At 38.1% G+C, this 12,307-nt stretch overlaps 1 protein-coding gene across 2 annotated transcripts in view; it reads right to left on the bottom strand.

Annotated features, from left to right (window-relative positions):
- Positions 1-165: 165 nt before the first annotated feature.
- Positions 166-12,307, bottom strand: part of plekhh3 (pleckstrin homology, MyTH4 and FERM domain containing H3) — a 127,294-nt gene continuing 115,152 nt past the window's right edge. For both annotated transcript variants that reach the window (XM_067418810.1, XM_067418811.1), the window contains exons 7-13: positions 11,289-11,595; positions 10,187-10,394; positions 9,324-9,460; positions 7,198-7,318; positions 5,542-5,973; positions 5,033-5,224; positions 166-2,850 (exon numbers count right to left, since the gene is read on the bottom strand). In XM_067418810.1, the coding sequence (XP_067274911.1) occupies positions 2,713-2,850; positions 5,033-5,224; positions 5,542-5,973; positions 7,198-7,318; positions 9,324-9,460; positions 10,187-10,394; positions 11,289-11,595 (1,535 nt within the window). In that variant the 3' untranslated portion in view covers positions 166-2,712. The remainder of the gene's footprint in view (positions 2,851-5,032; positions 5,225-5,541; positions 5,974-7,197; positions 7,319-9,323; positions 9,461-10,186; positions 10,395-11,288; positions 11,596-12,307) is intronic.

Below are 12,307 nucleotides of genomic sequence, written 5' to 3'. Positions count from 1 at the left end.
ACTAGAAGTTGTTAGTAATCCTGATGAGCCTGTTCAGGTGTGCTTACTTAGGTTTGGAGCTAAACGCTGCAGGATAGCTTGACATACATGGCAGCGGTTTCACTTTATTTAATTTCATGATTTTTGTTTGTTTGTATTTTTCCCACCAATAGTCGGACACTTGAATGATGTAATGGTGCTGCTTTTATTACATACAGTATTCATCATTTTGCATTATTGCACGTTTAAGTTAGCTGTACAAACAATAGTGCAATTGACTATTACACGTGTAACAAAAAAATGTACCATGCAGCATACAAACCATCTAAAGCATCAGAGTTTGTAGAGTTTTGTTACATGTATGACATTGGGTCAGAGCTGCCTGCAGCTAAAGAGTGACATGAACAGAAGACAAGAGCATGTGACGACCACTACTGCCGTCACAGTGGCTGTAGGGGCAAAAGACACTTCTATAAACAAAAGGAACAATATCCAAGACGTGATTGCCCTCCATCTTTTAACTTCAAGTAGCTGGTAACCTTTTTTCAGATTTGTATTCAGGCAGACAAACTGCTGAAGAGCAAAGATAGTGCAGAAACAAAATGCTCTGAATACAGAAAAATAAGTGAATTGAAGATTGTACAGACTGTTTGACAGGCACTAGTGGCTCCTCCGAAGGCAACCTGAAGCCTCATACTGAAAATGGGCTCATGCTCAGGACAACTGGGCAGGTTTTATTGCTTCAGTGATAGTTTGGCAGTCATTCAAAGGGGGAAAAAAACTTCAACCCCTAAACATTTGGTCCATGTGACTGGTGAAAGGGGTGAATGACTGATATCCTATTAGATCTACAAAATAAACAGATTATTAACGAAGTATTTGTCATTTGTAGACCTCACGTGATGGGGAAAATAAACAATGTTTACCGAAAAAGTACATAAAACAATGACATCATAATTTAACAATGACGTCGTCAGCTCTTGTAATTATTTCAATGCAAGCACTAAAATACAAATACAGGTCTTTATGAAAGATATATAAAACAAAATTAAAAAGGGCAATAAAAAACAAACTTTCACACAATGTATACAACAGACAGCCATAAATAAAACTAGTAGAAACGAACACATTAAAAGAAACAACGAGTCATCATAAAGCCGACAAATGGCTTTATAACATCACAACAAACAGAGGCTACAGGTTAGGCTTAAAGGGATAGTTCACCCAAAAATGACAATGCTGTCATCATTTACTTACTTTCATGTCGTTTCAAACCAGTATGACTGTTTCTTCTGTGAAAAATGTCAGTGTTTGTCCATATAATGAAGGTCAATGAGGTCCATTGATATCCATTAAATGGAAAACAGACAGAACAAAACAGAAATATCTTCTAATGTTTGACAAGATTTAAAAAAAAAAATGGAACGACATTAGCGTGAGTAAATGTTGACAATATTGTCATTGTTGGATGAACTAAACCTTTTAATGGAAATGTAATATCTTTAGAATATGGGATGATAATGTTGCATATCAATAATGTTGACTATTTGTCTTACTTCAGTGTTTCGAGAGGTCTGGGAAGCTTGGCTTGAACCAAATATGGCTTCTTCTTTTTAATTTTTTTTTTTTTTATATGAAAATGTAATTTACCTTCACAGGTACCAGGATGCAATAGGGTGTCTAAGGTAGTTGGTTTTAACCAGATCTAAAGATCTGAGGCTGTTGTGGCTACAGGACGAACAGTGCAGAGTTACCGTAAGCTAACAGCACAGTCAAGCAGCACCAGGTTGGGCTCAAAGCTTTTCACAAAGACACTTGCATCATTCAGATGAGCTAAAGATCCTTTGGTTTCTACAGCTTAAAATATTCAAATCTGTCTCACACGCACCACCGTCGCTTCGGTAATGGACAGTTCTGAAGGCCGGCGTGAAAGTGACTTCCACCTGCTTACATTTCAAGGTCATGTAGGGTTTGAACTTTGATGAGCGAGTTTACAAGTGAGCCAGGCCGGAGACTCGGAAGGAGCGCTTAAAGCGCAGCGAGTGTGTATGTGTGAGTGCAACGGGAGGGTGTTTGTGTCATCTTCCTGTAGTGCAATACAAAGACATTGCTGCAAAAAACAACAACAAAAATTATTAGCATTTTTGTCTTGTTTTCCAATAAAATTAAAAATATGAACATCCTTAAAACAAGATACATTTAAATTGGAGGCAAAGTAAGAAAAGGAACTTAATTTGGAGGTAAAATCCTTGAAAAGGTAGTCTAAAAAAATCAGCATTAATATCTAATGTTTGAGTTCAAATTAAATAAAATATTTCAAATCAAGTAAAAGCACATCCATGTTGTTTTAAGGATGTGTACATATTTAAATACTAAAAAACAAGACAAAAATTCTTCTTGAGAACATCTTTTGTTTTTTTTGTTGCACTATTTATCTATAAAGTCACGCTATTTGGCAGGCTCCCAGGTGGCAGAGGCCGCTGAGGGCCCCATGTCCTTTCTGGATTTGGCTGGCGGTGTAGCAAGTGAGTTCCTGAACCTTCTCTCCTGTTTGTGGCTCCCTGGACACCTTCCACTCTTCTTCCTTTTCCACAGCATCTGCTCCTTTCAGTCTCATCGGAGTTCGTCCTCATTGCAAAGCTCCTCACAGGGAAGCAATCAGCCAGGACTTGGAAAATGCACGTGTACATCAGTCAAGAGTCAGTGTGTGCGCGCGAGTGAGTCGTTCTCTCTTCACACCGGGTGAGAGGGGAGCTCAAGTAGGGAGGGGTGGAGCTTAGGGTTTGTTTCTATGGAGATGCAGTCATCTTTGCCTAGCTGGCGACGGGTGGCACTGAAGTAAGCATTCATCAGCTGCATGATCTCAGTCAGCTGAGAGAGAGAGAGAGACAGAGAGAGAGAAAGCTATGACTTTAGTAAATTTCCACTGTAGAATTTGTTGCAGACATTGTAAGTGCTATGCAATTTACACTAGTACAATGACTCTGTTATACTCTTGAAGGCTTTGTACACTACACTTAAAAGGACAATTCACCCAAAAATGAAAAGTTGATGTTGATCTGCTTACCCCGTGGGCATCCAAGCTGTAGGTGTGTTTGTTTCTTCAGTAGAACACAAATTAAGATTTTTAACTCCAATCGTATAATGCATGTCAATGGGGTGGTTTCTATGAGATTAAAAAACACAGACATATGAATCCATATTAAACCCTGTGGCTCGTGCCGAAACATTGATGCCTTAAGACACAAAACTAAAAATGTGTTGTTGGGTTTTTTTAAATTCATATCAGATGAATCACATCTAGTATTCCCAATGCCATTACTTACGCTGAAGATGGTCAAAACCTGGCGCTATCACATATATTATATATATGTATTATATATATATGTTCGTATGTCTGTGTTTTTTACTTTCATGGAAATACACCCCATTGACATGCATTATACGAGCAATGGTTGGAGTTAAAAATCTTCATTTGTGTTCTACTGAAGAAACAAACACACTTACATCTTGGATGCCCTGGGGGTAAGCAGATCAACATCAACAAACAATTTTCATTTTTGGGTGAACTAACCCTTTAACCATGGGTTTACATGGTTTTTAGGTTAGTATGACCTTTTAAATGTATGGGGATTTTTTTTAAGTTTCCCATTCTCACAAAGCTGCACTTATTTGATCAAACATTGTAAAAACATGGTCCAATATGATTACACATATTCAAGATAACTGTTTTCTGTTTTAATATTATTTAAAATACAATTTATTCATGTGATGCAGAGCTGAATTTGCAGCATAATTACTCTGGTCTTCAGTGTCACGTGATACTTCAGAAATAAATCAGAAATTACCTGGTGCTCAAGAGACATTTCTGATTATTATCAATGTTAAAATCAGTTGGCAGGCAGATGTGGTTTGGCATGAAACCTCAAGAGATTCATCAGGTTAAAACACATAAGATTGAGGGCAAAGGATGGGCGTGAGCCTGCAGCTATTATCAGGAGAAGATAAACTGGTTGTCTTAGTGTTTCCACATGTGTGCTTTCTGAAAGCCACAGCTGGTCTGACCTGTATTGTGTGAGTACTGGAAAGCATGTATGATAAAAAAAAAACCCTATGACATCAATGTCAACGTGTTTTGGACTAAAGGCATCACGTTTCATATTAACACTGCCTCGGCTAAGGAGATATGCTTCCCTTTTATATCTTGTATTTTAGCAGTATCATGCATGGTGCTAACATGAAGGCCAAGTTGCATCTGCACATTGTTTCTAGAGTGAACAGGAAGATCTGCCATTTGTTTACATAAAATAAAATTATTTAATGAGAATGTAGATTTCTGAATACGCTGATTCATAACCATTTGAATCTTTGTTTGGCCATGGACAGTATAGTGTGCATACACTTTCATTGGAGGAACAGAAAAAGCTCTCTGACTAAATATAAAATATCTTAAACTGTGTTCCGATGATGAACGGAGGTCTTACGGGTGTGGAACGACATTAGGGTGAGTCATTAATGACATAATTTTCATTTTTGTGTGAATTAACCCTTTAAGGTAGTCCCAGACTAAAATGCATGTTTGATTTGTTTTGCCTGACATATCTTAAAATATGTCAGTGGCATTGTTGTGTCTCAATATGCACATCAGTAATGTTTTTTTTTTTCTAAGGCCCGTTTATAAAAGCTACTTAAATAACCGAATTGAACTAAGGCCTACTATCCTGGTTTAATCTAAACCCTGTCTGTGAAACCAGGCCCAGATTGTTTAATTTTCCTTAAGAAATGTTTGTGGTGTTTCTCCAAGGTATTATAGGTGGGTTTTTTCTGCTGCCAGTGTTTTACTTATATAGTATTATAATATTTTTAATCATTTTAGTAATATTTTGAATTACCATTTATTTGGCTTGTATGTGCTTGTATTTATTTGGCTCATAGTTATTTTGTTTAACAGACTAATATTGTAACTCATGCCAGTTTAAAAAAAAAATCTCTACAAGTTGCATGGTTTGAGAAAAATGTTGTCAGTAGCAGAAACATTGCAATACCAGCTTACCTTTGTGGTCTCAAAGAGCAGGTCTCGATCTCCTGCAGTGATCCTGAATGTGTTGCTATCAGAGACGCCATAGGAACAGATCTGACCTATCGGAAGAGACTCCAACGCTTCGGCTTCACCCTGACGATACAGAGACACGCAGGAAGCCGCCACACCCAGCCACAACTTCTGAGAGAAGCTTCCTGTCGAGCTCTGCAAGAAACAGAAGGATGTTAGGCACAGCTGTGATTCTCTGGACAAATGATCCAGTGGTACACTCGCAGTCAAAATGTCACATGATCCTTCGGAAATCAATCTTTCATGCTGATTTGATGCTCAAGAAACTAGTAAGAAATTAGTATTACCAGTTTTGAAAACAAATGTGCCACTGAGTATTTTTGTCATTATTACTATTTCACTGTGTTTTGGATCAAATAAATGCAGCCTTGGTGAGCATAAGAGACTTCTTTTATAGAAGGTTTACTTCTTTCACTTCAAACTTTTCACCAGTAACATAACCATTCACTCACGATGTAGAAATCCACTTCATAGAGCGTGCAGCCAAACCCCGACCACTGTCGGGCGATGGTGAGATAGGCGGCCATGCTGTCTCTGCGACTGTATCCCACTAGGGCTTTCCAGCGCTCTAAAATGGTCGACATCACCACGGCTCCTTCCTCCCTCAGCTTGGCCCGCAGCCTTTGGTCCTGTTCCTGACGCCGCTTGTGACCCCACAACGTCCCAGCCAGCAGACCCCCGGGGAAGGAAGGGCAGCCAGGGGGATCAACGGGGGCAAGAAGGGCCCGAGCCTCCACTACTTCAGCTGGAAAAAGGTGCTCCAGTGGCGGGTACGGAGAGAGGGCGCTGAAATCTCCCAGCAGACACTGCAGTCTCAGCGCCGCCAGAGAAAGAAGGTCATCCTCACAGGCTGGCAGCTGCCCACGCACTACCATCTCATGACACTGAGAGAGACACAGACAGGGAGGAAGTCAAGCAAGAGAAAGTTGACTGAGTTCACTAGTATGTTATGTTTGCATGTTTGCTTTTCATTTGACTGATAAAGACGAAATGCACACATCTGTCCACACAAGTGTGAAGCAAGTCCACATAAAACACAAACAAGAGGAAGAACTGGAAAACCCCTCTTTCTTTCTATGCCCACAAGCCACTCTGCTGTTTAATGCACATATACAATGTCTTAAATGGATGTTTGCAGACAGATCCAAACTAGGTTGGCAGCAGTTGTGTTGCACTAACTCTTCTTTTATTATCCAGCTGGAATTAATGGCTTGTAATGTAAATGTTCTGAGGAAGACATCCATTATTAGGCCTTTAGAAAACACATTCCACAGAAAGCCATTTTCTTAGTATTCTATCAGACTCTTTCAGCCTATATTTTTACTTAAAAGGTTACTTCAGTGATTTAGCATTAAGCTTTGTATTTAAACTGGGTCATTAAATTATAGAAATGTGAAATTAGTTTTTGAAATTGGTGCCTTCTAGACTGGGAAAAGACAGAAAATGTATTTTTGTCTCATGGGGATGAAAGACAACAACTCCCAGAATGCACTTGCTTTGCTGCCCTACGAGTCCACTCCCAAAGTCACTGCTACTAAATTACTGTAATAACTTCCCACCCCATTCATTTTCATAAAATCAGTTCATTTAGAGAACAGACACTACAAATAAAAACTGAATGTGTCAATATAATCTGAGTGAGCTGCCGAGAGAGTGTCATGGCACAAACGCAGCAGGAGTCAGATTACATTCACCGTCATGAATGAGCTGAGGTAATCGTGGTCACACGGCATACATTCACAGTGCATTTTCAGTTGATGTCTTTGGAAGCTTAACTTTCAAATAAAGGTAATAGAACGTACAATTCCTGAAGAAATTGTGAGTGGTGCTTGCTGTGACAAAACTCGGGGCCCTGTTGCTAAGGTGCGTTGAGGCGGTTGCTAAGGTATTCTGGTTGGTTGCTAGGGCATTGCTAGGCGGTTGCTAGGGTATTCTGGGTGGTTGCTAGGCAGTTGCTAGGGCATTGCTAGGTGGTTTGCTAGGGTATTCTTAAGGAAAGCTTAACTTTCATAGGAATTTGAGAAGTTGAAAAGTTTGAGAGTTTTGAGAAGTTCTACATTCTCTGTAATCTACATTCTCAATTCTGCTCATCCTGCCTGTCGTTTTACCTGCTCATAGAGAAAGAGGTACTCGATGCTGTCTGTACTGATGTTATCGGTGTCCAACAGACAATAGAGTTTGAAGCAGAGTCGGCACTGGCAGTCAGAGTCTGGATCTTTAGCTGACAAACTGGAAGACAGAGACAGAGATTTGTTAATGGAACGCGGATATGGATCAGAAATACATGTGAAGCGTAAAGCAAATACAAATACTATGGACGTCAATGGGGCCCATCAATTGTTGGTAACTGATATTCTTCAAAATATCTGTAACACTTTAGAATAATGGTCCGCTATTATTAGATAACTATGCAGGAAGTAATGCAGGACTAATGAGTAGCACTACATTAACACTTCAGCCACTACTATTAACCAATATAGAAACAAGATGAACTAATCAGTAACATCGAATTTAGGAGATAGTTCCTTATTAAATAATCAATAATTAATGACTGAGATTAGCCTCATTAATAACTATTAACTAACTGTCCAATTATTAAATTATTGTGTCTGAGATGTAATTAATCATATTCTTTACTCTGAATAAAGTCATAAAATGCATCACTAATTACTTAAGTGTTACCTAGACATTATGCAGGACCATTATTTTAAAGTGGAAAATATGTTTTTCAAATCACCAGTAGTCCTTGAATAGTTATTGGGTTACTACTAGTATTAACTACTAGTGATCTAACAATGTTTTCCACTTTATAATAATAGTCGAGACCACTAGAAGTTCCTGCACAATGACTAGGTAACACTTAAGTAATTAGTGATGCATTTTATGACCATATTGAGAGTAAAAAAAGACAATTTCTCACATCTCAGACATGTTAATGTTGTGATTAGTAATTCATTAGTAATTCTTTATAATATTTCCTTTTGTATCTATTAGTTATTAAGTGACGCCAGACTCATTCAGTAATTATTCATTTCCTAATAGGGAACTAGCTTAGTCCTGAATTCAATATTACTTACTGATTAGTTCAGCTTGTTTCTATATTAGTTAATAGTAGTGGCTGAAGTGTTAATGTAGTGCTACTTATTAGTCCAGCATTACTTCCTGCACAGTTATCTATTAATAGCGGTCCATTATTCTAAAGTGTTACCAAAATATCTTCTTTTGTGTTCAGCAGAAGAAAGAAATTCATACAGGTATGGAACAACTTGATGACAAATGATGACAGAATAAAACATTTTGGGTGAACTATACCTTTAACCCCAAGCACCCTAAAACTGTTTGAACGAAGTAACTCAGGAGACTTGTGAGGCAGGGCATGATGATAACGCTCCCTAAACACACAACTAAAAATCACCCCAACAGAGCAATGTCATCATTCTCAATCCCATGACTCACCCTGCTTTGCTTAGCCTTTTCTGCTGCATGTGCAGTTTTGCACGCGCTGGTTTGTGTTTGTGTGTGTACACACATATGAGTGTGAGAGAAAGACTAGGCGTGTGTCTATGAACCTACTTCTGGGAAGAGTTGGCACGTAGACGTGCAAAAACACACACAGACAAACACAAACACACTTCCCAGAATAAAGCGGATGCCTTGAATTCTGGCTGGCTCGGCTTATCTCTCCTTCAGTTTGCTTTCCACATCAGTTAACGCAATGACATCAGTGTCACCTTGAGATCCCTACTGGACCACCAAATACTAATAAAGAACTGCTTGTCCATTCTCACAGTGTGTGTGTGTGTGTGTGTGTGTGTGTGTGTGTGTGTGTGTGTGTGTGTGTGTGTGTGTGTGTGTGTGTGTGTGTGTGTGTGTGTGTGTGTGTGTGTGTGTGTGTGTGTGAGGTAGGTTGGTTAAACTGTGCTAAGATAAAGAAAAAAACAGAGCTACACTGTACTGTATTGTACTATGGCGCTATTGTGGATGGTAATATCATAGTAACTTGATATATATTATGGTACTGAATGATTACATTTTACATGGTCTTTACATAGTACTTAAAAAATACTAGTGCTTAAAAAATAGTATTACCATGGTACATGTTAAAAAAAGAATCATGGTACCATGTTACAATGTCCAACAAACTATTGTAGCAATGTGGTAATTTAGGCTGTGTACATTCAGCTATTTGTTTTATCTCACAAATATAACTGTTTGAAGAAATTTAGACATTTACTTTTCAAATCTGGTGATGACATCAGCAATTATGGTGCTGCCTCCGATAGCTTTCTCCCAGCATGCGTTCTGCTCAAAAAGAGCAAATGTGTTTTGGCTGTCCTGCAGTCCGAGGCGTTCCGCAATCTTCCTCACAACCTGGACAGACAAAAGTAGAAAATAAAATTAAACTAATTATTATTATTAACTAACATTATTAATAAAAAGCTATTTAATAGCTGCCATTAAATAACTGTATTTATAAAATATTATTATAGTATGAAGTCAATATTTCAATTATATTTTATTTTAGTTTTTATTTTAATTTTGAACATTTTGCTATATGCTTTTGTCATTTTTCTTAATTTTACATATACATACATAGATAAAAAAGTTTGAAACTAAATGTAATAGCATTTAAAATGCATTAATGTGTATACAGTTAGCACATCTCTTTTACTTGAGGTAGTAGACATGTGTGGTATGAAGCAGGGGGTTGGTAAAGTTTTTGGCAAAAACAAACTGGTGGAAAGTGCTAATGCAGATGCTAAAAAGATCATTTAACCAACTGAAGAATATTTTTTTAATTAATAAATGCAACAAAAAATTAATGTACTTACACTATATTAATTAATACATTAATTAATAAATTCTTACATTTTTGTGGAAGGATAACTCCATAAAGAGAATGTAACATACAATGTATATAACATTATTATATATATAAAAAAGGAAAAAATAGAATAAAATAAATAAACTACAAACTGAACGGGTCTCATTCTTATTGTTTGTGTGCTAAAATTATTCCTTTGTGTGTCAATAAATGGCACATGAGTGGCACAAGGTTCCCAACCCCTGCTGTAGAGGAAAAAACTGATGCAATACCTCATTAGCCGTAGTGTGCGAGGTGATCTGTATCTGGCAGCAGCCTGGTCCAGGGTAGTGCACAGTACACAGTATCTCCTGCCTTCCCATCAGCCCCTGGATCTCCTCCCAAGAGGGCACGCACTCACGGCCGCGCGTCTTCTCTAGAGCCTGTGCTATGAAGGACGCATAGCTCTCCACCTCCGAGTCCACACTCAAACTTTGAACCCTGATACATAGAGGAAGATAATAAAAGAAAGAGATTTTAGATTTTACAGGGACCCTTTACACAATTAGCTAAATTGTCCTCCATGAAAATTGGGGTATGTTGTGTGGCCTCTCTGTTTAGTTTGTCTATTTGCGATATGAAGTGTCAGCCACTTGGTAATCACATGCATGGCGTAGGCCCTAACTGTGTTAAGTAAACAAATGCGGGAAGCGCCCGAGGAGAACAGACTCCTCCGTCTCCATTACACCAGACGCCTCTGTAATCAAAGCCCTGTGGTCAATGCACCATTTCCTCACGGCACACTCGTTTATTTAGCCATTCTCTTATATTCTGCCCTTCTCCCCTGTCTATCCTCTGGCCTGGCAGTACTTAAGAGTCAATCATCCATGGGATGCAGAAAGCATTGTGCCATTTCCCAATCCCTCAAGGAGAGGAAAAGAATGAGTGAACAGGAAGTGAACTTTCCAATCCAGTCAACCTCAGGCAGCCCATATTTCATACACACTCGATTGCAGGACCGGAGGCAGTTGTGTCTTTATACACAAGGCCTTCTAGGTAACGTTTATATATGTGTATGTTGACATCTGGCTGCATTGGAAAAAATTATTATAATGATTCAGAAATTGCCAGAAAAGTTCACAATTACAAAGAAAAAAGAACAAAGAAACACATTGCATTAAAAGTAGAAAAGATAAAATTGTATTTACTTATAAAACACAATTTGTTTGTTGTTTTATTCACAACTTCAAAAAGTAGTTTTGACATTGTGGTGGGTTTGTGTGTGTACATATCCAGTGGAGTATATATTTATATATTCATGAGGTAACTCTTCTGCTGTTATGACGTAAATGCCGAAGCACTCGGAGAGATCTGATTTACTTGTGTGTAACTGACCTCTTCAGGTGAAAGCGCAGGTATTTGAGTATGCTGCAGCTGGGCAGGAAGGTGCAGCTCATGCAGGTGAGCAGCTGCCAGTATCTGAGCTGCGGGTTTGGCTGCGTCTGCACACTTGATTTGGTGATGCTAGTCTGTTTGATGAGCTGGCAGTAGAGTTCATCTCGGAGAGGCCGGAGGTCGAGGCAAGTCTGGAGGATTCCCTGTATGAGAGGAATGGGTTCACGGGCCAACTCTAACTGCTGGAGGCAGTTAAACAGCCTCACCGCCTCCTCACGGATAGATGTGTAGCCTTTGCCAGCCATATCTAAGAAGAAGAGAGAGATAAGGTGTTTACTGGCACAATGAGAAGAACTCGAGTATAAACCAGCTTAAAGAACTCCCTATGGATTCCCATCAAAATAAATGCTTGGTGTTTTAACATTTGAAAATAAAAAAAATTAAAACAAGTCAAACTGCAAGTATTAAAGGAATAGTTCACCCAAATTATATATCCTTTTTTTTTTTAACTATCCCTTTAATATTGTCATTTTACAGTGTTAATTAAATGTAATTATTGTTAAATTATTATTTTTTCATTTTTATTTAATACATTACAGTGAAATATTACAATAGTAATGTTTTTTTTGCTTAACATTTTATTTGAATATAATTAGTAATAATAATAAATATAAATTGTGCAGCCCTACAACAACAAACCCAGCGAACCTGAATTTTTTATTTATTTTTTATTATTAATGGGAAGTTTAAATTTGATTTTTCCAAATCGAACGCATAAATCTCCATAGGCCATTGTTCATTCCTATCAACTATTATGATTGCCAGTGAAATCATAACATTAAATGTAAACAAATACACCATTTCTATAGGTTCTACAGGGCACAGTCATCGGCAAAATCACAGTCACAGTCTGATTGCCTAACAGACCGCCTTTAATTTTGTATAATTGTGTGCATTCAGAGTGTCAGTCTATATATGTTAAGCCAGATTCTAAAAGCGTGATAGATAAACATTATGAG

This window comes from Pseudorasbora parva, chromosome 2, assembly GCF_024679245.1.
Source record: "Pseudorasbora parva isolate DD20220531a chromosome 2, ASM2467924v1, whole genome shotgun sequence".
Lineage (NCBI taxonomy): Eukaryota > Metazoa > Chordata > Actinopteri > Cypriniformes > Gobionidae > Pseudorasbora > Pseudorasbora parva.
The sequence above is the reverse complement of the archived record's forward strand: the minus strand, read 5'-3'. Positions and strand labels throughout refer to the sequence as shown.